At 39.1% G+C, this 27636-nt stretch overlaps 1 protein-coding gene across 1 annotated transcript in view; it reads left to right on the top strand.

The window, feature by feature from the left end:
* RREB1 (ras responsive element binding protein 1) overlaps positions 1–27636 on the top strand; it is a 146269-nt gene that overhangs the window by 54008 nt on the left and 64625 nt on the right. Inside the window, 6 exon segments of the mRNA XM_021009852.2 lie at positions 12877–13012; positions 14992–15113; positions 16065–16273; positions 20693–20738; positions 20741–20781; positions 21864–22027. Coding sequence (XP_020865511.1) covers positions 16103–16273; positions 20693–20738; positions 20741–20781; positions 21864–22027 — 422 coding nt within the window. The 5' untranslated portion in view covers positions 12877–13012; positions 14992–15113; positions 16065–16102.

Raw genomic sequence — 27636 nt, 5'->3', positions numbered from 1 at the left:
TTTTTTGTTTGGTGCCTGTTTTACCAAACTGTTAGTTCTCTTTTTATAATTTTCTTGCACCACACATCTCTTTCCTGTTTTTCCTCTCCTACTCTTATCTCTTTCTTTAACTCTTCCAAGATTTTTTTCCCCAAGATTTCTTTCGAGCTTGGGTTCAGTTAGCATTTTGTTTTTGTTTTTTGTTTTTTACGCAGTTGGGGTTAAGTGACTTGCCCAGGGTCACACAGCTAGTAAGTGTCAAGTGTTTGGTCTGAGGCCAGATTTGAACTCAGGTCCTCCTGACTTCAGGACCAGCACTCCTATCCACTGTGCCACCTAGCTGCCCCCCAATTAGCATTTTTCCTTGAGGTTTTGCTTTGTAGATATTTTAATGTCATTGTCTTCTAAGTGTGTGTCTTGGTCTTCTTTGCCACTGTAGTAGCCTTTTATGGTCAAGTCTTTTTTACGTTGTTGTTTGCTCATTTTCCCAACCCATTTTTTGACTTCGAACTTTATGCTAAAATTGGGCTCTGCTTGCTCACCTGGGGGGTGGGGAGGCATGGTCCCAAGGTTCAGGTTCTCTCATGCTGCTGTTTTCAGAGGGGTTCTACAAATTTTTGGTATTTCTAAGGTGGTGTGATGCAGGGAAAGGCATGGTCACTGCTCTTCCGATCTGTATGAAGGAAGGATTCCTGCTCCACTGTGACAGCAAGCTGCTACCACTCCTTTTGGTTCTGGAACTGTGATCAGTACCCCTGCTCTCCTGCAGCCACAAGTACTAGTGCTCTTCTCTGCTTTATGACGGTGACCACGTCCCCTGCAACCTTGTAACCTACCACAAGCATACCTTTCTACCCTGGAACTGCAATGGAGTTGCCAGTTAATACCAGCTGTACCCTGTGCTAGCAAAGGGTTGCCTGTAATTTCTTTCTGACTGGTTGTCCAACCCCCCTTACCGTCTTTGGGCTGAGAGCTCCCAAAGCTGCTGCTGTGGTCTCCACCATCAGGTACAAGTGCTTTGGATAGGCCTGTTACCCTGGTGTCACAGACCTCTTGCTGACCTCCTCCTCAGTTATCTGAGGCTGGAAAAGTGTCTCATTCTGACCTCTTATTGGCTCTGCTGCTCCAAAATTTGATTTGAAGCATTAGGTTGTTTAGAGGGAAATGTTGGGAAAGCTCTGCTGAATTGCTGCCTTTCATCTGCCATCTTAACCGGTTTCTTTTGGAGTAGGAAGAAAAAAAGCTTTCCCTTCACACATGGCCTTGTCAGATGCTCTTTTAGTTTCTTGCATAGCTTCTTTGAAATTTCCTCAATACTGGAACTAAGATGGAACATCATAAGCATGGGTATAAAGCTGTTATGAATTTCTTGGCCCACAAACTAGTTTTCATAGCTAATGTTGCACCATTTTCTAATCTGTCTTCATCTCTGTGTCTGCTCTTTCCTTCCTTCCATTGAGCTGTCTTTTCTCTGCGATAGACATCTTAGAACTGGGAGGAACCATAGAGGGCTTATGGTCCAATCTCCTCATTTTACAGATGAGGTTAAGGAGTGAGCCCTGAGCTTTACTACTCTTTCCTTCTTCATTTTAATGTTCCTTGTTCCAAGGAAATGAATTGTAGTGTTATTTAAAGTCAAATTGCTTTTTTAAAAAAAATCTTGTTCCCCAGATTACCTGCCCAGGTAATGCTGTAGGAAATACTCAGGTTTTCAGTTTAATCTCCTCCAAAGGAAGAAATAATAGTAATAATAAAATCTACTCAGATTTATATAGTACTTTTAAGTTGTGCAAAGAGCTTTCCTCACAACACCCTCTGTGCCAGTAGCATTATCACCATTTTACAGAAAAGGAAACTGAACTGTTCTGAGGTGGATTTCAGCCGAGGTCACCTGACTCCTGGGTCCAGCATTCTATCTACTATACCATGTGACCTCTTGAAAGAAAGTCAGATACCTCGTGTGCTGATATGTGGTGAATTTAATGTTAGTTCTGTTTGCTGTACGGCTAACTGATGCTGCACAACCTTCTCACTGGGCTTTTTAAATGCATCAGTAAGGCATCCATTACTGTTTACTGCCCTAGAAACACCTTCGACAGGAAAGCCCATCAAGCCCTCAGCATTTGGCTTGGTTGAGGGAGGTGGATGGTCAGACCCACCTTAAAGACATATGCACATAAAGTAAAAACATCACCACCTATTTTGGAGTAGAAAAGCACACAAAACTACTTTTTAAAAATTCCACTGGTTTTCAAACATTAGCTTAATCATTATAAACTTAAGTTTATCCTGATAACTTGTGTGATGATGATAATATTCGTATGAAAAACAAAATGTAGGTGAACCTGGAAAATGTCACCTTTCTTAAAGCATCAAAAGCCCCTCCTGTATTGAAGCAGGGCATAGTACATCGGACTTTGGAGATCTTTAAAGTACACGTTGAAATGAATGCTGGGTAGGTATTGCTTGGGCTTTGGTCCAAGGCTCTTGGGCAAGTAATATTTAAACAAGTTGAATAGCCCCTGTAGGCAAGCAGCAGGAAATCTAGACCTCAGTCAGCTTCAGGGTGTTGCATGGTCAGCTAAAGATAAAAGGGTAGACTGTTGTAGCTGGGGTCTCCATGTAACACTGGGTGGCAAACTGTTAAGAAAAGATAAAAGGAATGTAGATGGTCTCCCAGAACAGCAATGTGTCCTTTTTCCTCTAATGTAGCTTCAAGTGATAGGAAAGAATTGGACACCATCGTTCTATGGTGCTTAATTCTAGGAGGTTTAGGTACGTTGAAAGACTTAAGATACATTAGTGCTTGGGGAGGGTGAATTGTGTTTTTGTTTTGTTTTAAACACAGCTAGTCTATGTTACAGAATTTGTATATTGATAATTGATGGTACGGATCATATGGTTAACTTGAATTTTGTTTTATTAGGTATTGCTTGCTAGTGGCCATCAGCTGGGGCTTAGAAATCTTTGCTCATTCTGCAGAGGTTTTCACTGTCATAGTATTTGACCTATAGCAGAGAGGGAGAGTAGGGCTGAATGAGAATAAAATTTAATTGGGAGATATTTAACAACACAAGTGAAGATGCAATACAATATAGATAATGTTAATTTGTGGTTTTTAAGTCAGTATGTGGCCAATAGGGATAATTTTCTATTTGAGTTTGACATTTCTGAACAGTCTGAGGCAGTCATTGCCACTGCATAAATGGTTTATTGGCTTCTTGATCAGCCTTTTGTGTGCACTGCTGTGAGGATAGGTGCCACTTCCTTGATGTCTCAAGGCCATGGTGAGTCATAGGTTTATTTCTGATGGCAAATTGAATTGTCCTTCAGGTATAAAATAGTTTGAGGGAAGGTACCTGAAAGATTGGTATTTTTCCTTCCTTTTTCTTCGTGATTGGAAAGTAGGAGATGGAGCAGGTTCCTATAGAACCTTGTTGAGAAGAAGGGAAGTCCATATCTAGAGGTTTTTCCAGTTTTAGCTCAGGTCCATATTGGGCCTGGAGTTAGGAAGGTCTGAGTTCAAATCCAGTCTCACTTACTAGCTTTGTGATTCTGGGCAAGTCACTTAACCTCTGTTTGCTTCAGTTTCCTCATCTGTAAGGTTGGGATAATACATGCTTGCCTCCCAGGGTGTTGTGAGAGTCAAATGAGATAATTGTAAAGTGCTTAACATGGGTCCTGGCACATAGTAAATTCTATGTACATGTTAGCTGTATCAACACCAGTTCTGTGCGTGAGCCAGGATCATGAGTGCTGATCAGCATAAATGAACAAATGTTCTTTTTAGCATATTTCTCAGACACTGGTTTTTATCGTTTACTGTGAAGGAGGGAAATACAGGCCTTTTGTATTAGAGAGAAAATGAAGCAATTAGACACCCCAGGGAGTGAAGTATTAAGGCATAAAGCAGAGCCGAGAGAGAGAGAGAGAGAGAGAGAGAGAGAGAGAGAGAGAGAGAGAGAGAGAGAGAGAGAGAGAGAGAGAGAGAGAGAGTGTGCCTCTGATTTACTTCAGTAGTGTGATAATCCTCACAATGACTCCATCCTTTAGAGATGTATCTCTGGTATTAAAACTTATTATATGAGAAGGGTAAAAATTGGCAGTGAACCTTTTTTTTTTCCCCATCTTCAGTTGCCAGGATTGAGGTGGTGGGTCTTGGACAACTTGCTACCCACTCTGATGGACTATTTCCAGCTTTTGTCTTACCAGTTTTACTCTGAGAAAATCATTGCATATTTGCTCCTATTTTATATTAGACTCTTTTAATGTGCTTCTTTTCACCTGCTTATTTCAGCAATTTCTGTCTCCCTATTCCCTCTCCAAGATGTACCATAGATGGGACTAAAGCAGAATAAATTTATATCAGTATATAATAAAGGTCAGCCCATTGACCCTTAATGTTTTAATTATAATATAACTTTGGACTCTCTGGAACTTAGTAGTAGGCTACTAGGTGACTCTGAAGACAGAACGCTTAGGCCTGGAGTCAGGAAGATCTGAGTTAAAATCCAATCTCAGATGCTAGCTGTTACTTAAGTAAGTCACTTAAACCTCTGTCTGCCTCAGTTAAGAATGGTAGTATCTCCCTCCAAGGCTTGTTTTGAGGACCAAGTGAGATACTTGTAGAACTTTCTGGCACATAATAAGCTTGTGTTTCCTTTCCTTTTTCTTGTTGTTGAGTCATTGCGGTCCTGTCTGACGCTTCATGACCCCATTTGGTTTGGTTTTTGTCATTTCCTTCTCTAGCTCATTTTACAAGTGAGCAAACTGAGGCAGACAGGGTGAAGTGACTTGCCCAGAGTCACCCAGCTAGGAAGTGTCTGAGGCTGGATTTGAATTCAGGTCTTTCTGACTCCAGGCCCAGTACTCTCTGCACTGTGCCACCCAGCTGCCCTAGATGTCTTTTTCCCCCCTATTGTTTTAAATCCAGTGAACCTGTAATTAAAAGTTAACACTTCACCATTTGAGAAGGGAAGGCCTCATTGACTAACACTGCACCTTGTCATTGTATTCTGTATGTGCATACCCTGATGCTAAGAATCTTGAAAGCACAGTTTTAATTCTTTTTTGTTTGGTTGGTTTTAGGCAGTTGGGGTTAAGTGACTTGCCCAGGGTCACACAGCTAGTAGGTGTCAAGTGTTTGGTCTGAGGCCGCATTTGAACTCAGCTCCTCCTGACTTCAGGGCCGGCACTCTGCGCCACCTAGCTGCCCCTGACAATTTTCCTTTTGGGTCATTTTGCTGAACACAGAGTCAGAAGAAACTTGGGGTCAAATCTTACCTCTTGATCTAACTAGTTGTGTGCCTTAATTTCTCTTCAAAGAATCATAGATCTAGCTCTGGAATTGGACCTTAGACCTCGTTTTCCTAATCAAAAAACTGAGACTCAGTAGACAGAATCATTGAAGTCAATACCAGAACCCAGGTCTTTTGACTCCACAACTAATGCTCTTTCCCACACTGTCACATCTATAAAAAGGCATAATTAGCCCAGCACTGTGAGGAGAGCAATATACTGAATGTAAATTACTTTGAAAGCCTTAAAACTACATAAAAGACAGCTCTGATTTCCAACACTCATATGTACATCCTGTCCATTCCAACTGTAGAACCTGACTCACCTTCAATTTCTGAAGCAAGGCTTTCCAAAATCGTAAACTAAATGGCCAGGGAGTATTTTGCTGGCTGCTATAAGAAAGGGTACATAACCATGTTCGTTCAGTCATATTGACTGCCTTCCAGTGAGCAGGGAGAAGGCAGATTTAGGTGATTCCCAGCAGCTCCTCCACATAGAGCTGTAGGAACTATCCCCTCAACTATATTGATACTTGGGTTACCAGCCCTGAAATCAGGAGGACCTGACTTCAAATGTGGCCTCAGGGCAAACACTTGACACTTAACTAGCTGTGTGACCCTAGGCGAGTCACTTAACCCCAATTGCCTTAAAAAAAAAGAAAAAAAGGAAAATTGTCTGCATTATTTTGCAACTGATGTGCAGTAATTTACCTTTATGTGATTTAAGTAAATTTTAAGTTTAATTTGGACTAGCTAAGTGTAATATATTTTACGACTAATGGAGCTTTATTTCCTGCAAATGATAACAGCATTGTAAGGCTGCCAACAAGCTGTAGTGTTTTACTCTAGCCTTGGAGTGAGTCGACTACTCTTGGACCTGAATTCAGGTTTTTAGTCAGCTATGTGACCTTGGGTAAGCCACATCACTGATCTAGGCCTCTGTTTTCTCATCTACAAAATGGAAATGAATATAATATCACGTGCACTACAACCATTCCAGGTTTCAGTGAAGAAAATGCTTTGTTAGTCTTAAAGTGTTAAACATTTAGTATGTTTTTCACCAACCTGATTTTGTAAACTGATATGAATATCAGTGAAATTAGAGTTAGAACTTTCTTTTGCAGAGATTGCCATTTTTTCAGAAAGGTCTTTGATAAAGATAGTTTTGTAGATGTGCTTTCTCTTGAACTCTGGGTTAAAGGCAATGAAAGCAAACTTTTGGTTACGTGCTGGAGAAGAGGATGTGATGGAGGTGGAGGAAAGAGGGCTGGTGGAGCCAGACTTTTTCATCTGATATGAAATGTAATTCCACATATCCTGGCTCGTTTATATTGTCCTTCCCATTGTAACTGGGGTTCAGGGCTTCTTCAGCCCTTCAGTAAACATCCAGGCAGGAGGGACCTGGAGCAGCAGGGGAGGGTCTTTTACAATTTGAATCTCCCCTACCTTATACGTTCCTGTTGACTTCATTTCCTCCATAAATAGAGAGGTTGTGGTCCTAGCCCAGACGTTTCAGCTTTAAATGTAAGAGCATCATTTCCTAGCATCCTCTGTAGGTTGTATCTCCCGCCACCTTTTTTTTTTTTAAAGGAGTGTCAACTTTTACCACATTTGCTCCCTTCCTACTCCAGTCTCCTTTGATTGGAATGATAGCAGAAAATTCAGATGTTGCCATAAGCACAAGATGATGATGATGACAGCAGGGCGCAATGGCCAGGTAACTGGGAAGTCTTAAAGAAAGGAGAAGTTACTGAGAGAGAAAGTTCTCCTTGATAGCTGAAAAGCAGTGGGGGCTATGTCTTCCTGTGGTGAATTTTAAACAAATGGCTGCCATGTGGCAGCTGTCTTCTGCCTTCCTGAATCTGGCAGTAGTTAAATCCTGTCCATAAGACGTGCTCCCTCGAGAAGAACATTGAGAATGGGAGTTAACTTTTTCTTTTCCTTAAATTAAAACTTTTTTTTCTTGACAATTAGTGTTCTTTCTCATTTCATTTCTTCCAAGAAAGAGGGGCATGAAGGAAGAAGGAATGGGAGGATTGAACTTTTTTTTTAATGGCAAATTATTATTAATATTTTAAAAATAAGGTCTAAGGTTCTTTCTAGCTCTAAATCTGTGATCCTGTAACTGGAGGATAAGTTTAGGCAGGAATCCAGTGCTGTATTTTATACAACACTCAGTAAATGTACCCCACTGGCTAAATAGTATGACAATTAAAATAGTGTGACAAAGGAATTTTTTGTCTTTAAATAATTTTTTTTAAAGGAATCTCCTTATTGCATGGGGGAAAAGATCATACCAATATGTGGTAAACTCTCATTGCACTAGGATATTTTATCTTAATGTTTACAGTTCTTTATCTAGTGATGCTCTCCATTTGAGGGCACATCCAGATATAAAAAGTAGTTGGTAAGAGCCACATTTATTTATTTCTCACTCTGTGTTTGTGTGTGTTTTCTCCATAAAGCTGACATGTGTTTTATATAGGTCATAGTCTATTCTTGGACTGTGTTTTAAGTTGAAAAAGAATTTTCCTAGCAAAAAGACAATCTTAATGGAAAACCTTTTTTTCCCCCCCTTTGTTTATTTACTGCGCACTAAGATACCTTATATCAACAGAGGGTGCAGAGAGAGAAGTTGAACACCTTTTTGGGAAAGGGTGAAGGATCTATGTGTCTAGGGCTACCAGAATCTAAGTCTTGCAGAAATTTGGAGAATTGTTCTATAGCACCCTCTAAGGAGCTGTTGTGTGATTCACAGCAAAGTGTGCTAATACCTTTTTGCTTAGAGTTGCTCACAGTCTTGAGAGGACTGTTGGGTAGTGAAGGTCATAACCAGGGCAGCCCCTGGAGATCCATACAAAAGACCAGCCAGAGTGGTTTTGCTTCCTGTACACATAACTTTATAGGCAGGCAGGCCCTATCCACCCTAAATTTCCTATCTGACTTGTCCGTGTTCCTGAGGAAGTAGCAAATGAGCCCTAAATAGGTTTGAATATTTTCTTTGCTTTTTAAGAACTGAAGTGTACATTGTATACACTGCGAATTGATAACTTGTTCACCGGACTTGGGTCTGACAAGGGATGACCTTAGTGATCATCCATATTCTGCCTTTTACTACAAGAAAACTGTTTGAAGTCTTATACCCTGAGAAAAAGTTTTCAGCAGTACTCCTGATTTTAAGTCATTTTAATTTCATGAACTCATTTTTTGGAGGCGGTGGGGTTAGGAATTAGGATTACTGACTTGCAGTTAACTTGAGTGTATTGGGCTAATTACTGTGCCTTTTCTAGCTTTTGGGCTTCCATGTATCATTGGTTTTGATGTTGCCTGAATCAAGTCCATGTGCATTCTCTGCTGAAATGCATTTTTAAGTCCAGTTTTTTCTTAGATGTAGAAGCTGCTCATAGCACATGACTCAGCTTCTGTTCAGAGTTTCCAGGTAACTAGGAACCAGCAGGAAAGAGACTTTGGGGTACCTTTTGGCTTTCTTGGCTTAGTAGTTTTTTAGACAAAGGTAATTGAAATCCAATGCCTATCTCACTGATTACTTTTCTGTCAAACTTCAGTGTTCCATACCTTGTTTGCCATAAATTTTTGGTGCAGTCTAGGTGATTTTCTTTTATTCAGGTCTAAGGATTATGTTTGTTCAGTTGTTTCAGTCACGTGCTCTAAATCATTACTGATTTTGTTGTTGCTCTTCACTTGTGACCTACCCTTTAGGGCCCTATTTGGGGTTTTGGCAAAGATACTGGAGTGGTTTTCCATTTCCTTCTCCAGCTCAATTTACAGATGAGGGAACTGAGGCAAACAGGATTAGGTGACTCTCCCAGGATCACAAAGCTTTTAAGTGTCTAAGGCCAGATTTTAACTCAGGAAGATTGTTGTTTCCAGGCCCACCACTCTATTCACTGTGCCACCTAGCTGCCCAAGGATTATGGGAGACAGTAAAGAAATGTGAGTCACTAAGGATTGGACACTGAATACCTAGAAGGGCAAAAATATATCTGTGGGTCCCAAATCGTAGAGAGGAGCTGGTCTCTTGCATTGAGGATATAGTAGAATCTAGAAGAGAACCAAATGGTGACTATTGCAGATACTAGTAGTGGAGGCCATACCTGTATACAGATAGAAATGTGTGCTTCCCTCCTTGCTTTCAAAATGGACATTTTCTTCCACTTTGTAAAGGCTCTGAGAATAGATGCATCTTCCATCCTTTTCCAAGTACTCTCTTCTCTCCTACTGGGCCCAGAGCCAGAATTGGCTAAAGAGCCAACTCATCGTGCCTGGGATTGTGAAGTACTCGCTCATTTGGTGAAAGGCCCTGCATGTCATTCGGAAGATCTGGTTTACAATGGAGTCCATGCCAGCCTAAAAGGGGGAGGTGGGGGAGGGGGAGGGGGAGAGGGTTGAGTGGGTGTGGCTTTTATGGATTGCTTCTCAGTCCAAGGAATAGGCTGGTCTTGAAGCCAAGAAACACATCAACTTCCTGGAACTTAAGCCATCATCACAGCTGTCTTAGCCTTCAGAGCACACGCAAGGCAGTACTTATTAGGACAGACAGTGTTGCTGTTGTGCCCTGTGTTAACAAGCTGAGGGAGAGCATAGGCTTTGCCATATTGGATTAGATAAAGGACCCATCTCTCTGACTTTTTTGCTCACAGACTAGCAGCCAGTTCCCACTTAAGCTCTGTGCAAGGCAGAGATTTGGATGTTTCCTTCCTTTCCCTTGTAAACTGTCCATGGTCATCAGTCTTCTCTTAGCAGAAAATGTGTTTTTACCCCCTTTCTTAAGCTCACAATACTCAGTGTTGAGACCGTTTTAAAATCTGAATTCCTCTTGCCTGAATTAGTCTCTTAGTTAATTAGTCCACCCAGGCTGTTCATCCAATTGGTTCAGTGGTATGTTCCCGGCCCTCAAACCTACTCAAAAGTGTCTCGGGGCCTCAACATTTGGGGCTACACAAAACTACCCCAAACTTTGGGCCTGTTGAAAGCATTTAGATTCTATAACTTAGTCGTTGGGGATTCCTCAGAAGTGGGTTTGTTCCTAGCTCCTTTTGTTCGGGGCATCTCATTTTTGCATTGCTCTTTATCTGTTATCTTTCAGGGTTATCTGGTCTGTCTGGATGGACCACTCTCCTTAATCTTCTCTTTCTGGCCTTACACATGATTGTTCTCTTATCTTTTCTAGGTGGGGACATCCTTGGTAGGAGGGGAGGGACCTTCCCAGTTGTCTTTGTCTTAGCTTTAACTAACTTACATCAAGGATTCTGCTCTTCCAGTTATACTTTTTGGACTGTCTATGGGAGAGGAGCCTTAGAAAGAGTTTATATTTATTCCTTTATCCCTTCTCAAATTTATCCATTATTTGAGTAAAGGGGGGAGATAATCTGGAATTTCTTCTTGGGGCTGCCTGTTTTGTAACATTCAGCACTTTAGTTTGAAGTCTTTAAATCAATAGACTTAAAGGAAACAATAAAGTTTACCCAGCTCTCAGTTTTTAGGTAATGCTGGGACTTAAACTGAAGTCAAACTTCATATGCAGGATGAAATGGCAGTCTCATCTTGGAAATAAATCTTTGGCCTCGAAGGAATGCCTCCTTTAAATTACCTTGAATATCTGATGTTAGTTATTAAAATGTGAAATAAGGCTCCCCCCATTCTCTTTTTAAAATATTCCATTTGATAAACATTATATGTCAGACTAATTAAACTAACCATAGAAGGAGGATAGTTTCTTTCCCTTCTGTGATTTACATCTTTTAATCTCATTTTGCGGAGATAAAGTTTATTTTGAGTTTTACTGATTTGTTCCTCATAGTAAAGCTAACATTGTTCTGCTAACATTAACTCCTGCCCTACACCCCTTTCCCCTTCTAGTTTAAAAAAAAAGTATTTTGTGTCTGTGGTTTGAATATGTCCTGCCATTAGAAGTTACAGCCTTTCTATACGCTCTCATCCTATGCAGTTCTTTTAGTCTTTATAAGTTCTTTCTCTGGCAAAGAAAATAGGGTTTTGAGATTACAAGGAGAAAAGTTGAACAATTTCATGATATTCTACCTTCCCATTCTGGCTGTTACTGGGGTTTTAAGGAATGAAAATATGATGGACTCTTCTGAAGTCTTAACCTCACTTTCCCTTCCCCAAATCCATCTTCCAGTCATTAAAAGGTGAAATAGAAACTTAGGCAGACTCTGAGTACCTTCTACTTTTACTTTGTTTTGACCTTAGGCATTGTTCCTTGGTTTGGGTGGGTGGGGTTGATGATTTGAAAGGGACATTTTGTTATCTAGTTTTGAGATTAAGGTGGAGCCTTTTGTAAATTGTCCTGATGGCATCTTGAACATTGACATGTGCCCTGTAAAGGAGCTTGTGAAGTTGAGGTCCTCCATCCATCTTCCTGAGAATAAGGTGTGGATGTGTGTAAGTGAGTGGTCCTTTTGCCTATTTTTTACATCCTGGGCAACCTTCAAAAGGAAGGTGAGAGATAATGGAGAAAGTCTGAATGTAGGAGCCTGGAGAGAACTTGGAGTATACAGAGTTAATGGTGTTAGGATCATTGACAAGGTCTAAATCCTCTCATTCCTGTCTTGTACTTTCCTTATCTGGACTTGATCACCAAACTCATTTCTGGCTCTAATATTTTATTTTTAGTAATCATGCAATACATGTCAATGTACAGAATTCAGGGTGGTAAATATGCAATGGGCTTGGGGCTTAATAGATTTCCTTGAGGCTTCTGAAAGGAGACAACAACCATTTTAGTTGTTATTCAGTGAATCATATGAGAATTCCTGAGTCCCTTTCCCTTTCAGTGAGAGGGGAGATGAAGAAATGATGCACTTAACTTTTTCTTGATCCTAAGACCTTATACCACAAATTCAAATTAGCCGTAAGCTGAGAAAAAGAGGGAAGAGAAATGTGTTTGGATGCTATAGACTGATTCTTCAAAGTCTAGGTAAAGGCTTCTGATTTTTAAGGATGTTAAAGCAACCATTTGTTCCACATAGTGTTTTTGGTAGTATAGATATTTTTTAAAAACACCTTTTTTTAAATGGTATTTAAATTCTTTAATAGCAGATAGTTTCTGCATATTATGCTTTATTGTTTTCTTCCTAGACTAGAAAGTATTTAATTTCATCTTAATGTTTTTGTGTGTTCTGCTATCATTAACTCCTTTCCCTCACCATATCTTTTCTTGCTAAGGAAAAAAAAATAATAATCCCTTAAATAATTCTTCTATGACTTCCTTGTTTTTCCCTTTCTTAAACTTTTTAGGCTGACTTATTTTGTCTTTTCTTACTTGACCCCATTCATAGCTCCCCCACTCTCTTAATCTCCTTTTGCTGCCCCTTCTGCCATGCCCTCCATACCAATTTTTTACCTACATGAGATGCCATTTACTCACATAGCCCAAAAGACTAGAAATGTATGCTTAATTGAAGAACTTTAAAGGCAACCCTCATGTTACAAGGAGGGAGTCCTAGGAAAGGAATGTCTCTTGAGATTCTCTCTATATTTGTCTTGTGGTAGTGAAAACCTTGCTGAGAAAGTCTAGTGGTCTGTCTGAGTAATAATATTTTTTATTCTTTTCTTCTAGGTTGCCCTTTATCTGTGCTCCATCCTTTGTGGCATTGAAGTGTGACACTGTCTATCAGCTCCTCTCCTCCTGGGTCCAGCTAGCATTAGCTCTTCAGTGAGGTTGGCTGGTTCAGTTGACAGCAAGAAGATAAAAGGTTGGTTAAACACATTTTGGTTTTGTTTTGATAGTTTTGAATGTTAGGAACCTGTAACTAGTCTCTTCACTTCTGCAGGTTGGGAGGCTCAGAGACAATCTCTCTCTCACACACACACACACACACACACACACGTACACGTGCGCGCGTGCACGCGGCAGCACTCAGAATACTACCTCCAAATTGAGACTGTTATAACATGTTGCAAATATGGGGTAAAAGGCTTTTATGATTTATAGTTGATAGGGAACTGATGGGTCCCACTTAGTCTGAGTGAAGACTACTTTTTCAGAATCATTTTTTTATAGCACATAACACAATAAATGAGATTATAGTGGGAACAAATTTTATCAAAATATTTTCTAAATTATGCATGGACTCCAGGTTAAGAAATCCATCTGTAGGGGCAGCTAGGTGGCACAGTGGATAGAGCTCTGGCCTTGGAGTCAGGAGGACCTGAGTTCAAATTTGGCCTCAGACACTTGGCACTTACAAGCTGTGTGACCCAGGACAAGTCACTTAACACTGATTGCCTTACCAAAAAGGGGAAAAAAAAAAAGAAGAAGAAGAATCCCCGTTCTAAATGGGATCTCCCTCGTATAGAAGCCCAGGCACTATAAAGGGACTTGCACAAGGCATTACAGTTATTTACTGGCACTAAGTCCAGTGTTCTTTCCATCCACAGCAGCAGCAGCATGTGTTTAACTTTGACAAAGATGATCATTTATTTTCAAATCTGGTTGGGGAATTTGATCTGAATATCATACAATTATAGATATTCTTTTACTTCATGGGGGTTATGAGGAGGTTTATGTTGCAAATGTGGCTGATTGAGGGAATGAAGTTAATAGGAATAGAATGACATAGATTGACAATTACTGGGAATGTGAATTCTTTTCCTATCCAGTAAAAAAAAAATAACCCCAGTGTTGTTTCCATAGGCTGAGTTTTGTTTGTTTTTGTTTTCTACTCCATTAACAGAGAAGAAAAAAGAGTTTATCAGCATGATTTGAAACTTTATTCTAGTCCAGTTAGTGCATGGTTAGTGCTTAAACATTCAAGTGGTTTATTTTTTCTTTTACCTTAGAACAGTGAACTGCTTTACAATGTACATCAGGTTCTCTTTTTCCTCTTCTTGCTTTTGCTCTGTATTGTGTACTTTTTCCAATCTGTCCCAGAGGGAGAGCTCATGTACAAGACAGTAGAACGAGCTGGAATAAAAACTTGTCATAGCTCCAAGGGCTTAGTGCTTTGCAACAGCTTCTCCGTGATGAGTCAAAGCATTACAGAGAAGCCAGCCCCTTTTCCTCTTTCTGAACAGCATAGCTGAGGTTCTCATTTTGTTTTATTACTCATATGTTTTCAAGTCCAAGAGATAAGAGGATGCTCTAACTAGAAATGACCCTTTCTTTACATCTTAAAGTGATGTGGATGGTCTTGCCTTTAGCAAACCAGAGAATCACACTTTGTACATTATCCCAAAGGAGGAAATCGGTTTAGCAAATGTCTTCCTGTTCAGACTGAATGGGAAATAACAAATTTTTGTGGGTTTTTTTTTCTTTATTCTTTTTTGGTTAAACCTTTGAAATTTTTTTATAGCATTTTTGTTAGCAAGTTGCCTATGTTACCCTTTCTCTAGGTATTTTGTGTGAGATACTTAGCTAGATTGCAAGTTTAGCTTTCATTTTTGTTAATTTGAAAGTGTTCTTATACATAAACACTCATTTTAATATTATTTACTTTTAAAGTGACCTTTTGCCTCACCACCATCGTTCATCGTCTGCTTCATGACAGAATTTGAATTTGTTTTTCTTATTAACCCCTATAGCTTTAGATGTCTACTGTAATATATTCGCACATTCAGTAAGCCCTCTATCAGGATTATTTTTCAACTCTTTCCAATTTTTATATGTAAAATGGGAACATGTTGACTTAGCTTTTCTTCACTGTGACTATTTCTTCCTTTGCTTCTTTTCCAGTATTAGTGGTGCTGTGAGTGAGGAAGAAACTGAGATAAACAAAGACATTAGCCTGCCACTTTTAGTGGAAGGTAGCCGTTAAAGGAGAGAATCTTGTTGTACATTAATTGGAGAAGATGAAGGTAACTGTTTTGATATTAAGAGTATTTGACTAAAATGGGTTACCTGGACCTCATCTACCGTGACCCTCTTTCATGGGATGATTCTTTCAAATAGAAGACTCTGAATTAGCTTCCAGACTTTTTCTATTTTCTCACCCACGTGTGTTGTTCAGGTGCATTTTCAAGATTTAATCAGTGAAGGTAGTTAACCTTCTCTTCATGCTTCTTCCTCTACTAGTGAACATTTAGTTTCAATGGGGACTTGCTTACATCTAGCCCAAATTCTGAATTTTGTACACCATATGTTAGAATCCATGTGGATGTCAAGATTGTCATTTTTATCTTTATTTTTAATGATATATGCAGTTTGATTCAACATGGTAAATGAGCAAATATTCATTCTTTGAGCTGAATGAATTTTACACATATACATTGTAAGTATAATAATTAGTAAAATAAATTCATTAAAGTTTATTAATAAAACTTCATTAGCTTTTGCTACCAGATATTTTATTGAGTTATTACAGGTATATGCAAAGAGAAATGTTTGACCTTACAGAATGTTGGTTATTACTCTTCTACAGCTCATTATAGGTGATTCTTCTCTTTTTTTAATACTTGGTGATGATATGTCACAGATGAGCTGGATTCTCATTCTCAGACTGCTAACATGATTTTATTGTGGCAGTAGAATTAATGACAGGTCTGGCAGAGTTGTCTCAGATCTTTCTTTAAGTCCAAAAGCTTTGGGATTTTCGTTGCTGCCACAGTTTTCCCAGCTCTTTGGCTGACTTGGTGAGGAGGGGTAAAGAAAGCCACCCTGCTCTTCATAGAAGCCCTCGAAACACCACCTCAACTTTTTTCATTTCCCTAGAAACATCCCCTGAAATTCCCAGTCTCAGAAAGAATAAATGTTCACTTCTTGGTCTTCCCTGTGCCTAACCTTTTATATTTTATATTTCCTTTCTTTAGTTGCAGCAAAAAGAATCCTCGGCCTAAACTGTAGCCCTATGACGTCAAAGTCGCCTACCAGCTTAGAAGGTTCAGACTTATCTTCCATCAGTACCATGATGTCAGCAGTAATGAGTGTAGGGAAGATTGCAGAGAATGGCGGCAACTCACAAGCCATCAAATCCCCAACAAAGTCATCAGGACCTAATCGGATTGGCAGGAGGAACCAGGTAAGTCCAGCCTGTGAGTCAGAGTGAATGTCCTTGATTGAGATCTTTGGGGAATCATGGTGTAGACTGATGTTTTTAGGGGCAATAGATCAAGGGAAACTGGAGAGAATAAATGGTCAGGGATTACAGAGGAATCTTGTGGTATAAAAATAAATTAGGAAATTAGATGAATCCTCAGTTTGTATGCTAATGGAGCACTTTGGACAATATTTATCCTTAGAGCAGTCATACTCTCAAATGTTTTAGGCCAATGGCTTCCACCATTGTTGTCTGATGAAAGATAGTAGCAATACTGAGTGAATGATTCTCATTCCTTCTCTGACCCTTTTTGTGTCACCAAGCACCCTGAGACCAAGAAAATGATCTCTAAATTTATCCAGGCAGATAGAAAGCCTCTCTTTTAAAATACCTACTGATGGAAGGAGAGACTCCAGACATTCTAGCTGTACAATTTGTGGCATACTAATTAAAATCAAATAATAACCTTGTAGTACCCTGATCTATAAGTTGTTTCCATAAACCTAGGCTTTCAAATGTCGTTGAACACCTTTTCTGTAGTTCTAGAGTTGGAAGGAATCTGCTGGCTAGGGAAACTGAAATCCAGAGCAGCTAAATGTATTACTTAAGGTGACACAGATAGGAAGAGTAGAGCCAAGTTTTGATCTTGTGTTGTATGATTTTAAATTTAGTGTTCTTTCCACTGCACTGCAGTGTTTGCATGGCTTCTCAAACCAGAGGAGTAATTATTTGTTCTCTTAATATTCTTTGTTCTAATTTGTTATTCTATCTTTTTAATATTCTTAATATAATGTTCTATTAATTGGTTGTTTACATTTGTTCTTCGTTGGAATTCCATATTCCTCTGTAAAGGTCTTTGCTTTGGACATTCTTTAGAGGGTGTTCTTTGAGAATTTAGGAGTTCTCATTCATACCTGTGACCTCCTGGGATGTCACAACATAGTATCAAGGGGGGAAATGGCTGATATTGTTTCAGGGACTATAATATTGTGGAACACACTATTTGTCTTTTTGAGCGTCTTGTCTGCTTGTTCAGTTTTTCAGTCATGTCCAGCTCTCTGTGACCCCCTTTAGGGTTTTCTTGGCAAAGATAGAGGAGTATTTCGCCATTTCCTTCTCCAGCTCATTTTATAGATGACTTGCCCAGGGTCACACAGCTGGCTTCTGAGGCCAGATTTGATAGTGTCTTGTCTGTACTTTTCTTTATTTGGCTGCTTGGGAGTTGGGGCTGTCATGCCTGATCTTTGGATTGAAAAAGAAACTTAATTTGATGGGGGAAGGAAGAACCTCATTTTTTCCCCCATAGAGAAGAGATAAAAAGGCAAGCTGTCACATAGCCCCCTTCCCTGCCTCTCTCCCTCACTCCCACCCCCCAATCACTTCATTCCCATTCAAACCCTTGTCTGTTTTGTTAACAAAAAAGAGGGGTCAGAGAGGTGGGGGAAAGGAAGGGGAGGGCAAAAGAAGGTTCTCTTTAGTCACCACTTCTGTAATAATAGCCAGCCTTTCCAATTGTAGGTGAGAGAGTTCCAGCTTTCTTCTGAGGCCTGAAGAGTCCACTGACTCTATCATAGACACACCGTGTAAATGGCCAAACATCAACCACAGTATGATAGTTGAGCTCTAGAACCCTCCCTTGTTGAGAAATGCTGCAGAGAGCCAATGGAGCATGTTCTTACTTTAATTCCCATTCTACTGCTGTCTCCAGACTTTATTCCTACTTGATGTTCTTGTCTTTTTTTTTTTTAAGAGAATGTTGTGTTAGGATTGAAGTGAGGTCCTTCTCTTCCCTACCCTCCCCCAAGAAAAAAATGGAGTCCCAGAGAGGTGAAAAGGAACCCTGGGGATAAATCTCCAAAGTGCTCTCACAGACTTCCAGAACAGATTAGCCTCTAACTGAATGCTTAACAAGGGTGTCAGATTGCTTCATTATGGAATAGTGAGTTATCAAATTAGCTGCTAATTTTATCTTTCAGCTCAGGAAGTGTTCCTTTCACCAACTGGACTCCAGTAGCTAGATTGAAAATTCTCTATCAATGCCCTTTTCAACACTAGTGATGCTCACCATTTCTGGCTGTATGGAAGTAGAATAGAGTCCAGTAGGTCCGTGAAATTCATTCTCTCCACGCCATATTTGGTTGACCTGCATAGTGTATGTAGTACACTAGTGCTAGAGACGAGAGAAAGTTTGAGTTTCAGTTAATAATAAACCCCAGGGTCAATGCCAGTCAACTACATGATGTCTGATCTTTGCTTCAAGGTGAACTGGTAATTCACTCTCGTGTTAATTTGTCTATTCAGAGCATGGGCCATTTAAAATCCTGATTGTTTGGAATTGCATTTTTATTTTGTGTGTGTGTGTGTGTGTGTGTGTGTGTATAAGTATACATTACACCTACAAAAAGCCTGATAATTACTTAGAAATTCCTGGATTAATATCCTACTGTCAGCACTATCCTCTGGGATTTTCCTCATGGCTTATTGTATTTGTTATGTCCTGTGATGTCTTCTGTGGTCCAACAATACCTTGATTCTGATTACTTTAGAACAATTGTTGTCCTTCATAGCATAAGAGAATGTGATATTCAGAAAGAACATTCCAGAATATGTGGGAGAGATGGAAATCTGATAGGAAAGGTTTATTTAACTTCCTTCTCAATGATCAATGTCATTCATTCATTTTTTTAGAAGGAGATAACTCAAATGACATTGATTTTTTTGGTGAGAGTGTTAACATTCATTTGTATGGGGAATGGGTGGTTGGGCCATTAATGACTATCCATCATTAGAAGAGTCTTAGGAGAGAATTTTTATTCATTTTTCTATACAAATCAAAGCACAAATTTTTAAAAGTCTCTTCTCTTGTCTTTGGGGCTGATATAGTACATATTTTAGTATATATACAATATTAGTATATATCTTATACTAATATATTTATTAATAGTTTATTAATAATATATCTATTAATATATTAGCATATTTTAGTATTTTTTATTTATTTACTTTATATTTAGGCTGTATTTAGCATAACACATAAAACAATTAAATTTTTATTTCTGTCTTTTTACATCATTGTTCTGTGTATCCCACATGTTCTGTATGTGTTTTGTTTTTTTGCTTTTTTGGTGAGGCATTTGGGGTAAGTGACTTGCCTAGGGTCACACAGCTAGTAAATGTCAAGTGTCTGAAGTGAGATTTGAACTCCTGACTCCAAGGCTGGAGCTCTATCCACCGAGCCACCTAGCTGTCCCGCCTATATGTATTTTTATGTGCACTTCTTGTCTCCACCATTAGTTTATTAGCTAACTGGTCTAGAGTGGCTGGAGATCTGGGCCTGGAGTCAGGAAGACCTGAGTTGAATCTCCCTCAGCCACTAGCTGTGTGACATTGGAGAAGTCGCTTAAACTCTGTCCCAGTTTCCTCAACTTAAAAATGCAGCGAATAATAGCACCTGCCTCTAGAGTTGTGAGGATCAAAGGAGATATCTGAGCAGCCTGAAGCATAGCGTCATGCGCGGTGTAGGCACTGTATGGATACTATTATTAATGTTGTTGTTATTGTTGTCATGTCAGTTCTTTGGGAGTTTTTGTTTTTTCTCTTTCTGTATGGGGTCAGGTACATAGTAGTTGCTTAATAAATACACACATTCTTATTGACTTAAATTGAGCATGTTCATTGTATTAGGCACTGTGATAGAAAATGGGGATGCAAAGGCAAATCGCTGCTTGTCCCTAAGAAGCTTACAGTCTGTTAGGGGAGACAAACAGCGGTATATACAAAATGAATACAAGGGAGGAGGGGCAAAGGAGAGCCCACAGGCACTGAAACAATCACAAGAGCCTTCTCACAGAGGAGGCAGCATTCCGGGTCAGATCTCCAGACAGAGCCTCCCTCTCAGCCCACTGAAGTCACTTGGTCACTGAGGATAATCATTCTGAAGCCCTTCCAGTGTTTTCTGGGGGGACGATATTTTGAGCTCTTGCTGCATGTTTATCTTGATACTGAATGCTGCTTCAGTTTTAGGAGGGGCCCTTGAAGCCGTGGAGAATGCCCTGGATGGAGAATTATCCAGGCTTGTGTTGTTTCCTAGCTCTGTCTGTGAGGTGGTGCTCATCTTTATCAATCACTTTTCCTCAGCATTAAATAGATTAAAAGTGGCTGTTGGTTATAGATTTTTGAAAAGAAAAGCGTGTGGTACATAACAGAGATTTAACATTTCACATGCAGCATTCCTGTTCAGTCAGTTATGTATATAAGTGCTCATTTTGGTTGCTGTTAATATCAAAATTTCAATTTAAACCAAACCAGTGGCTGTCAGATTTATTAGGATTAATTGTGTTTTCATATAGGAATGGTACTAAATAAACAAACATGTAACTCTTTTTGTTTCTGTCTTTATAGGAAACTAAAGAGGAAAAGTCTTCCTATACTTGTCCCTTGTGTGAAAAATTTGCACTACTCAGCATCAGCTAACTATGCACATTCGTCAGGTATGCTGGGCTTTGGGGGTCTCTTCATTGAATGAAGTGGGAAGTGTCTCATTTGTAATTTTAAAATTATACTTAATTTAATTTCTTTTTTATTTTTAAAGGAATGTTTTGGGGTATGCTCAGGTTTTATCTGTTAATTCATTTTCTTTGGGAAAATCCCAGTGTGCCCGGAATACCTCTTTTGTTTTTTTTTTACTTTCCTGAAAGTGGTAGAAATCATTGTATGACAGAAAGGCATCATTGTTGGTAGAAATCTTTTAGATGAGCATAACCATCTTTGTATTATTTTTGTAACTTTGAGACACTTATCACAGAACAGCTACATGACTGTTTTGCTTTTTTTTTTAGAGAAATCTGACTTCTCTTGCCTAAATTATTTTTTTAGTATAGGAAGATTGATAGTTATTGTGGAAGAGAGTAGTTTCTCTTTTTTTGTAAGTAGTGGATTGTGGCCCTCCTAAGTAGTCTCAAAGCCTTTGGCCTCCAATTTGGATGTAAATGTTTCCTCTTTAAAGAAGAGTTTAAGGAAAATATCCTAGCCCATGTATGGTTTCACTTCCTCTTCACCAGCAGTATGGAGTTGTAAAGAGACAGTATCTAATTGAGATTAAGCTGGAGGCTAACATGAAGCAACCACCATGATTTGTAAAGGCCTAAATTCTATCTGGTGGGTAGATGAGACTCCATCTGCCTATGAGGATCCAAATATGGTCTATTGACTTAAATACATACATTCTGCAGGAAGAGAGAGACTCATAAATTATCCTTTCTCTAGGTATTGTAGTGAAAGCAGTGTTTTCAACATGAAAGTTTAGGAGGGTGGGGGGAAACGTTGGGGGAAAAAAGCTGGCAAAAAGCCCAACCCTTTAGAGCCAAAATATATGTCTGTCCAAGGTCTCAACCTGCTTATTTTGATAGCAGCAAAAACGTTGAAAGCAAAAATCCACCAAACAAAGAGTTTTGGGAGCAGAGGAGACTATAATGTTTGGGGGACTTGCTTTATTAAATTTTGTTTTTATAATGGTTCCTTGAATATTGACAGTGATGTAGAATGAATTTAATAAGACCATCGCTTTCTTTAGCATAACACAGACACTGGAGGGACAGACCATTCCTGCAGCATCTGTGGAAAGTCTCTGAGCTCCGCAAGCTCCCTGGATCGCCACATGCTGGTACATTCTGGTGAAAGGCCTTACAAGTGTTCTGTTTGTGGACAGTCCTTTACGACCAATGGAAATATGCACAGGTGAGTCATGAGCTGGACTGGGTGGCTACCTGGCTTGTGGAAGGAGAAGGAAGAGTAGATTTTCTCCTAGCTTCCCGAAGAAGGATGAGGATGTTTTCTCCCTAGGGAAAGAAGTCTTTAGCTCTCTGTTACCTTGACAGTATTCTTGATATTCCTCTGTCAATATTTTTGAACACAGACACAGTCTCACACACACACACTAAGGACTTCATCTAACCTAGAATACCTGGGCTCAGTCTTTAGCTCTTCAAAGCTTTTCAGAGCTCAAATAGAAAAGGCATTCCAGTTGTGCCATTTGAATTTTCTTTGTGAGGGTGCCAGCGGTGGGCTGCTTATCAGAAAGTGTGGCTCTGAGTATGAATACTTTCTTTTTTTTTAATCCTCCCTTTTGCCTTGTAAGTATTTACGTATACCCATTAGATTCTCTTCTGAACTCTTTTCCTTGCCGAGTAATTTCCCAGCCCTTTCAGTAAATGGTGAACTGGCATAGTTAGTATTGGAGCAACAGAACAGGATGAAATAAAGAAAAGGAAAAATATCTTGGCTACATGTCAAAAAAGTACTTCCTGATAGTGTGATCTATCAGATTGCTGCCTTGGAAGTGGGAGTGAACAGAGTAAGGGAAGGCTAAGATGATGGGGGACAGGCCGCTAAAGTACAATTCCAAGCATCATCTCCACGGATATGCACCTGGTTTTTTATTTTGTTTGGTTTTAATGAGCCTGATCTCAGTCTTAAAAGGGTAATTTCTTTTCCTGGTCTAAATACCATTGAGAAAGGTTTATACAAAAGTATAATCTGATCATGCTGCCATCACTCTTGTGTGATGTTCCCAGTCTCTTTCCCTTTATCAGAATCTAAATAACCTGCCAAAAGGCACAAGAGCTTTTGGGCCATTTCTAAGGCAGTATTTGAACTCATTTGCTATACCAAATCAAATTGTTTCGGCACAGTGTGCCACAAGAGACACAATGTGATCTTGGATTCTGTATCGTCTTTTTTTGGTCAGTTGTGTGACCGCAGTGGTCTGCTGCACAATATTTTCATGTCTGCCTGTTCCCTTTTCATACTTCCATCTGGAATGCCCTCAATGATTGCTCAGGTATTTTTGTATTAAGTAATTTTGTAGTAGGCATATTGATTGGTGATTGATACAGTTTTTCCCCTATCTCATAAGCCTTTCAATGAAATGATCAAGTATCTCATGAAATATTATTTCTTCTGGCCCTTGGTTGACCGATAAAACCAGTTTCATTCGCCACCTACATTATTTGCCTCTTCTAAAAGAAATTCTGCCATCTTTTTATCTGCAACTTTATTTTTGTTTCATTCATACCAGTAAATACTTGTTTCTCCAATGCTCTGTCTTTTCTTTAGTCATTGGACAAGGATTTCACACTAAATATAAACTGCTAGTCAAGTAGCATTTATTAGGTGCCTACTGTGTGTCAGGCACTGTGCTAAGCTTTAACAGTTCTCTAAGGATTTATAGGTAGTTTTAAAACTTTCTGATTATTCTTTTTGCACCCTTTTTTTCTTTTCTTACCACTGTCACAGTCAACATAAACATAGTTCTGCTCCACTGAGGTCCATTGTAAGATTTTCTTTGTGTCATAATTAGCCATGCCCAAAGAATTCATCACTGAGGGCCACCGTATACTTGGATGATCTTCTCCATCATGGAAAGCAAAAATGATAATCCAAGCCATATTATATTATCATGATGATGATCATTATTATAATTATAACTGGTCAGATCTTGTGCTTCTGTAGCGTAGCCCTTGAGACATAACGAATGACATGGCAGAGTAGAGTTTTGTGAGGATGATGATATCTTTTTTATAGCCACCAGGTTTTCAAAATGCTTTCTTTACAGTAGACCTGTTCAGTAGGTAAAATAATTCTTTCTATAAAATAAATGGGCAATGCTTACTTAGGAATTTTGAGAAAAATGTATCGATTGATTTATTTCGATGGCAAAGATTGTGGAACTTCTGGTCATTCATAGGCATCTGTCCATATTTTGCTAAGAAGGTGTAGAGCATCTATAATGAACTATAAAGAGTTTCATCTCAAGTACTACCCTTAAAGGGCTTCAAAATTTTTTGATAAGCTAGATGTATGAGTATAGAATTTCAGTTCTAGATACTGTTTCTCTTCCCTTATTTCTACCCAGGTTAACCTACGAGTCCTTAGTGTCCACTGTGGTGTGAGACTTCACTTTAGACATTTCTTGGGAGAGGGTAGTGTGCACTTGATTTTCATTTTGTTTTATATTTGGGGACCTTTTTCATACATTTTTCTTTCCTGGTATTTTCTTTCTCTGATTAGTGGGGGTTGTCAGTGTGGGACCTGCCTTCAGAAGGACTTTGTTATATCTTGACTTCTTTTTACCCAGCTGGATTGATGTTTTCATCAAAGAAGGTGCTTCCTCAGTGATGGAGTTTGATAGCCCATCTTAACATTCTTTTTCTTGTTTGACTCTTGCCCACGATCTTCCACAGATCTCGCTTAAGAGGTTTCCATGATCTTTAGAGATTACCTGAGCACCAGTGGAGATAATGGACTGGCCAACAGTTACACTTAACTTTCTCTATGTGACTGGTCCAGCTCTTTTTCCAGTCCCACCTCTTTCTGGTCCTTTGCATCTCTTGCTACATGCTGGATTCTGCTCGTGTACAAGTTCTTTACAAGTTCTTCATAACTTGAATAAAGCAATTCCCTTGTACTATTCGTCAAATAAATTTCTTCCCAGACATCACTGTATGTAGAAAAAAAAATCTGATAGACCATGATTAGAGTTAAGTAAGTAGAGTTGGGTCTTATGACATCAACATTATTAAGAACTGCTCATTTTTTTTTTAACACACAACTTTGTATTTTGACTTTTAAGCCTCCAGAAGAAGCATCATGACACACAAGAAACACAGGGCTGAGAGTCAGGAAACTTGGGTTCTAGGTTTTTTCCGCCTCTAAGAATTTTATTATTCTGTTTTGCAAGGACCCATGGAGCTGAGCTGAGTTTGCTAAATGTAGTTAGCCTCAGCTCACACAATGCTCAGTGTCTTGTCTCTTCATCCATCTTGGCTATCTTGACATTGGTTATACCACTATGTGTGTATTCTCCTTTTCTACTTCCTACTTTGGTCTGCCAGGTTCATCTCAGTAAGCTGCCCTTCATATTAACTCACCAGCTCTGCAGTTCCCTTCCCTTGCCCCCTTTGAATAAATGCTCCTTGGGGTTAGGACTGGCCGTCTCCTTTTGTCTTGCTTAGCACAGTGCCTGCACGTAGCAGGTACTTAATAAAGACTTCACATCCATTCATATCCTATTATGCAATATTTACTGTAATCTTCTGCTTGTTGGTGCTCTGTCCTGGAAAGATCAGTTGAAAAAGTCCCTTTAAAAGGCCTCATTATAATTTAAAATATTTTCTAAAAATGAGCTATTTTAGTTGCTTTTTTAATACTTTAGCAGCTACCTGTCCTACAGAGAAAAATATTTGTATTCCTTTCATTCATTGCTCATTGTTGTGTATAAGGGGTTTTTTTGTTTTGTTTTTTTAGGAAAAACAATGACTTTGCTTGCAATTTTATAGTCGTAGGACTATAGATTTAAAAGGTAATGTTAGAGGTCATCTGGGTCAACCTCTTCATTTTACAGGAAGATTTACCTATGATTGAACATGTATAACCTATATCAAATTGCTTTCCCTCTCAGGGAGGAGAGTGGTGAGGGAAGGAGGGAGAACATTTGGAACTCAAAATTTAAAAAAAAAAGAATGTTAAAAATTGTCTTTACGTGTATTTGGGGGAAAGATAAAATATTATTTAAAAAGAAAGAATTGCCTAAAGTCACACAATCTCTTTCAATCATGCCACGTTGTTCCTTACATGGTCACTCTTTACTAAATGCTAGTTTAGCCTAATTATGAATGAGGAAGGGATCAGCACATAATCAGACATGGAGAAATGAAATAAAATCAAGTTCTAGGTCACCAAATAAGGCATGCAGCTTTTTTTTCAGTGAGGTGGAATCCATTTTCATGGTTTATGTTTAGCATTTATGAAGCACCCAATTTATTATACTTGATTCTACCCTAATAAAGAAATTTATTGGTTAGATCTGTAAAAATGATATCCTTTGCTGGAATCCCTAATGGCATTTGTAAGTTAAAATACATTTCACAACAATCAAAATAACAGCTACATTTAATTGTGTACTGAAGCCATGAATACTTGAGTGGATGAGCCTTTGTTATGTGTTGATGCAAAACAAGGAATGATATTTTTGAAAACCTGGTCACTTTAGATGTGCCTCTATAGGAAAGAAAATTTAGCAAAGCATTTGAAGGGAAAAGTATTAGATTTATTACTGAGTCCTGCTGCAGTTTTAATAGCTGCCACTTCCCTGTCTGCGGATTCTGAGGCTTCGTAAATCCTGCAGCCAAAGTCTTGCTAATCTCATCATTTGGTTCCAGGGCAGAAGAGTGAGTGTACAATCAAGTACAAATCCATGTATCATGAACCAATTTCTGGTTTCCAAGAGTTCTTTATCAGTTACTCCCACATAGATTTTTTTTAAAGTAGATTTAATGATGCTGGTCTTCCAAAACAAACTTGAGCAACTGAGCCAGAATCCTTAGGTAAAAGTCATTTCAAGGGAAAAGTACAGCAGTGTCCAGTTAGGAAATATTTTTAATTCATAGAACTCCTGAGACTGTGCTAGGCAGTAGGCACATCAAGAGACAGACAACTGGGCATCAGTCTTTTAGATGGTTTCTTCTTTAAGATAAATTTTTGTAGGATGTTGAGAGAAACAGTAGTTTATATTCAACTTGCCGCCTTTTAAAAACGAGACTTATGAGCTGGGGGTGGGAAGGAGGAGATAAAACCAGTCTAGAGAAATGGTCAGGATGTTGGCAGTAGCAGTCAACCACAACCAACTTCTCAGTTTTATTCTCTATGGAAGAAAGACTTGTTCTCTTTCTCACTGTTTCATCAGAAGGGAATAAAGAGGAAGGAAAAATGTCTTAGAACTGCTAATTATTTAATAGCTGTTGATGCCTCAAAGGATGCCAGTAGATGATGAGAGAGTGGGTATGAACAGTGACTTAGATGTTCAGAGGAAATATTTGCTATCCAGAAATTTGCTGTGTTCAGTGACAACTGTGACTTTGAGAGTCTGTCTTGAGCACACCCAGCTCCCACCGAATGCACAGAATTAGCCAGATCTGAAACTGAGCTTCCTTCATCATGTTGGTGAACAGTGGCATCCTCAGGATATAGGAGGATCATTGCAGAGGGAAGTGGATAGTCATTCTTTGCCCTCAATCCCCTTAGTGAGTAAGGGCCTTGTGAACTCATATTATAGTAATACCAAGTTTCTGAGTACAAGTGGGGACAGCCCATAACTTGTTCTGGTACTCAGTGTTTCTGAAGGGTGGAGATGACCACTGAACAGAACCAGTCAGTTGCATCTTAAAACAAGAGTCTCTTAATCACCAGGTGCCTGATTCACTTACCATGTGTTTCTGAGGGAATGAATCAGGTCTAGCCACAAGGGGAAAAACATTCCTGCCTATAAAAAAAGAAAAGAAGGGTGGTGG

Source organism: Phascolarctos cinereus, unplaced genomic scaffold (genome assembly GCF_003287225.1).
Source record: "Phascolarctos cinereus isolate Bilbo 61053 unplaced genomic scaffold, phaCin_HiC Scaffold_4;HRSCAF=312, whole genome shotgun sequence".
NCBI lineage: Eukaryota > Metazoa > Chordata > Mammalia > Diprotodontia > Phascolarctidae > Phascolarctos > Phascolarctos cinereus.
Note: the sequence above shows the minus strand (reverse complement) of the source record. Positions and strands in the feature narration are given on the sequence as shown.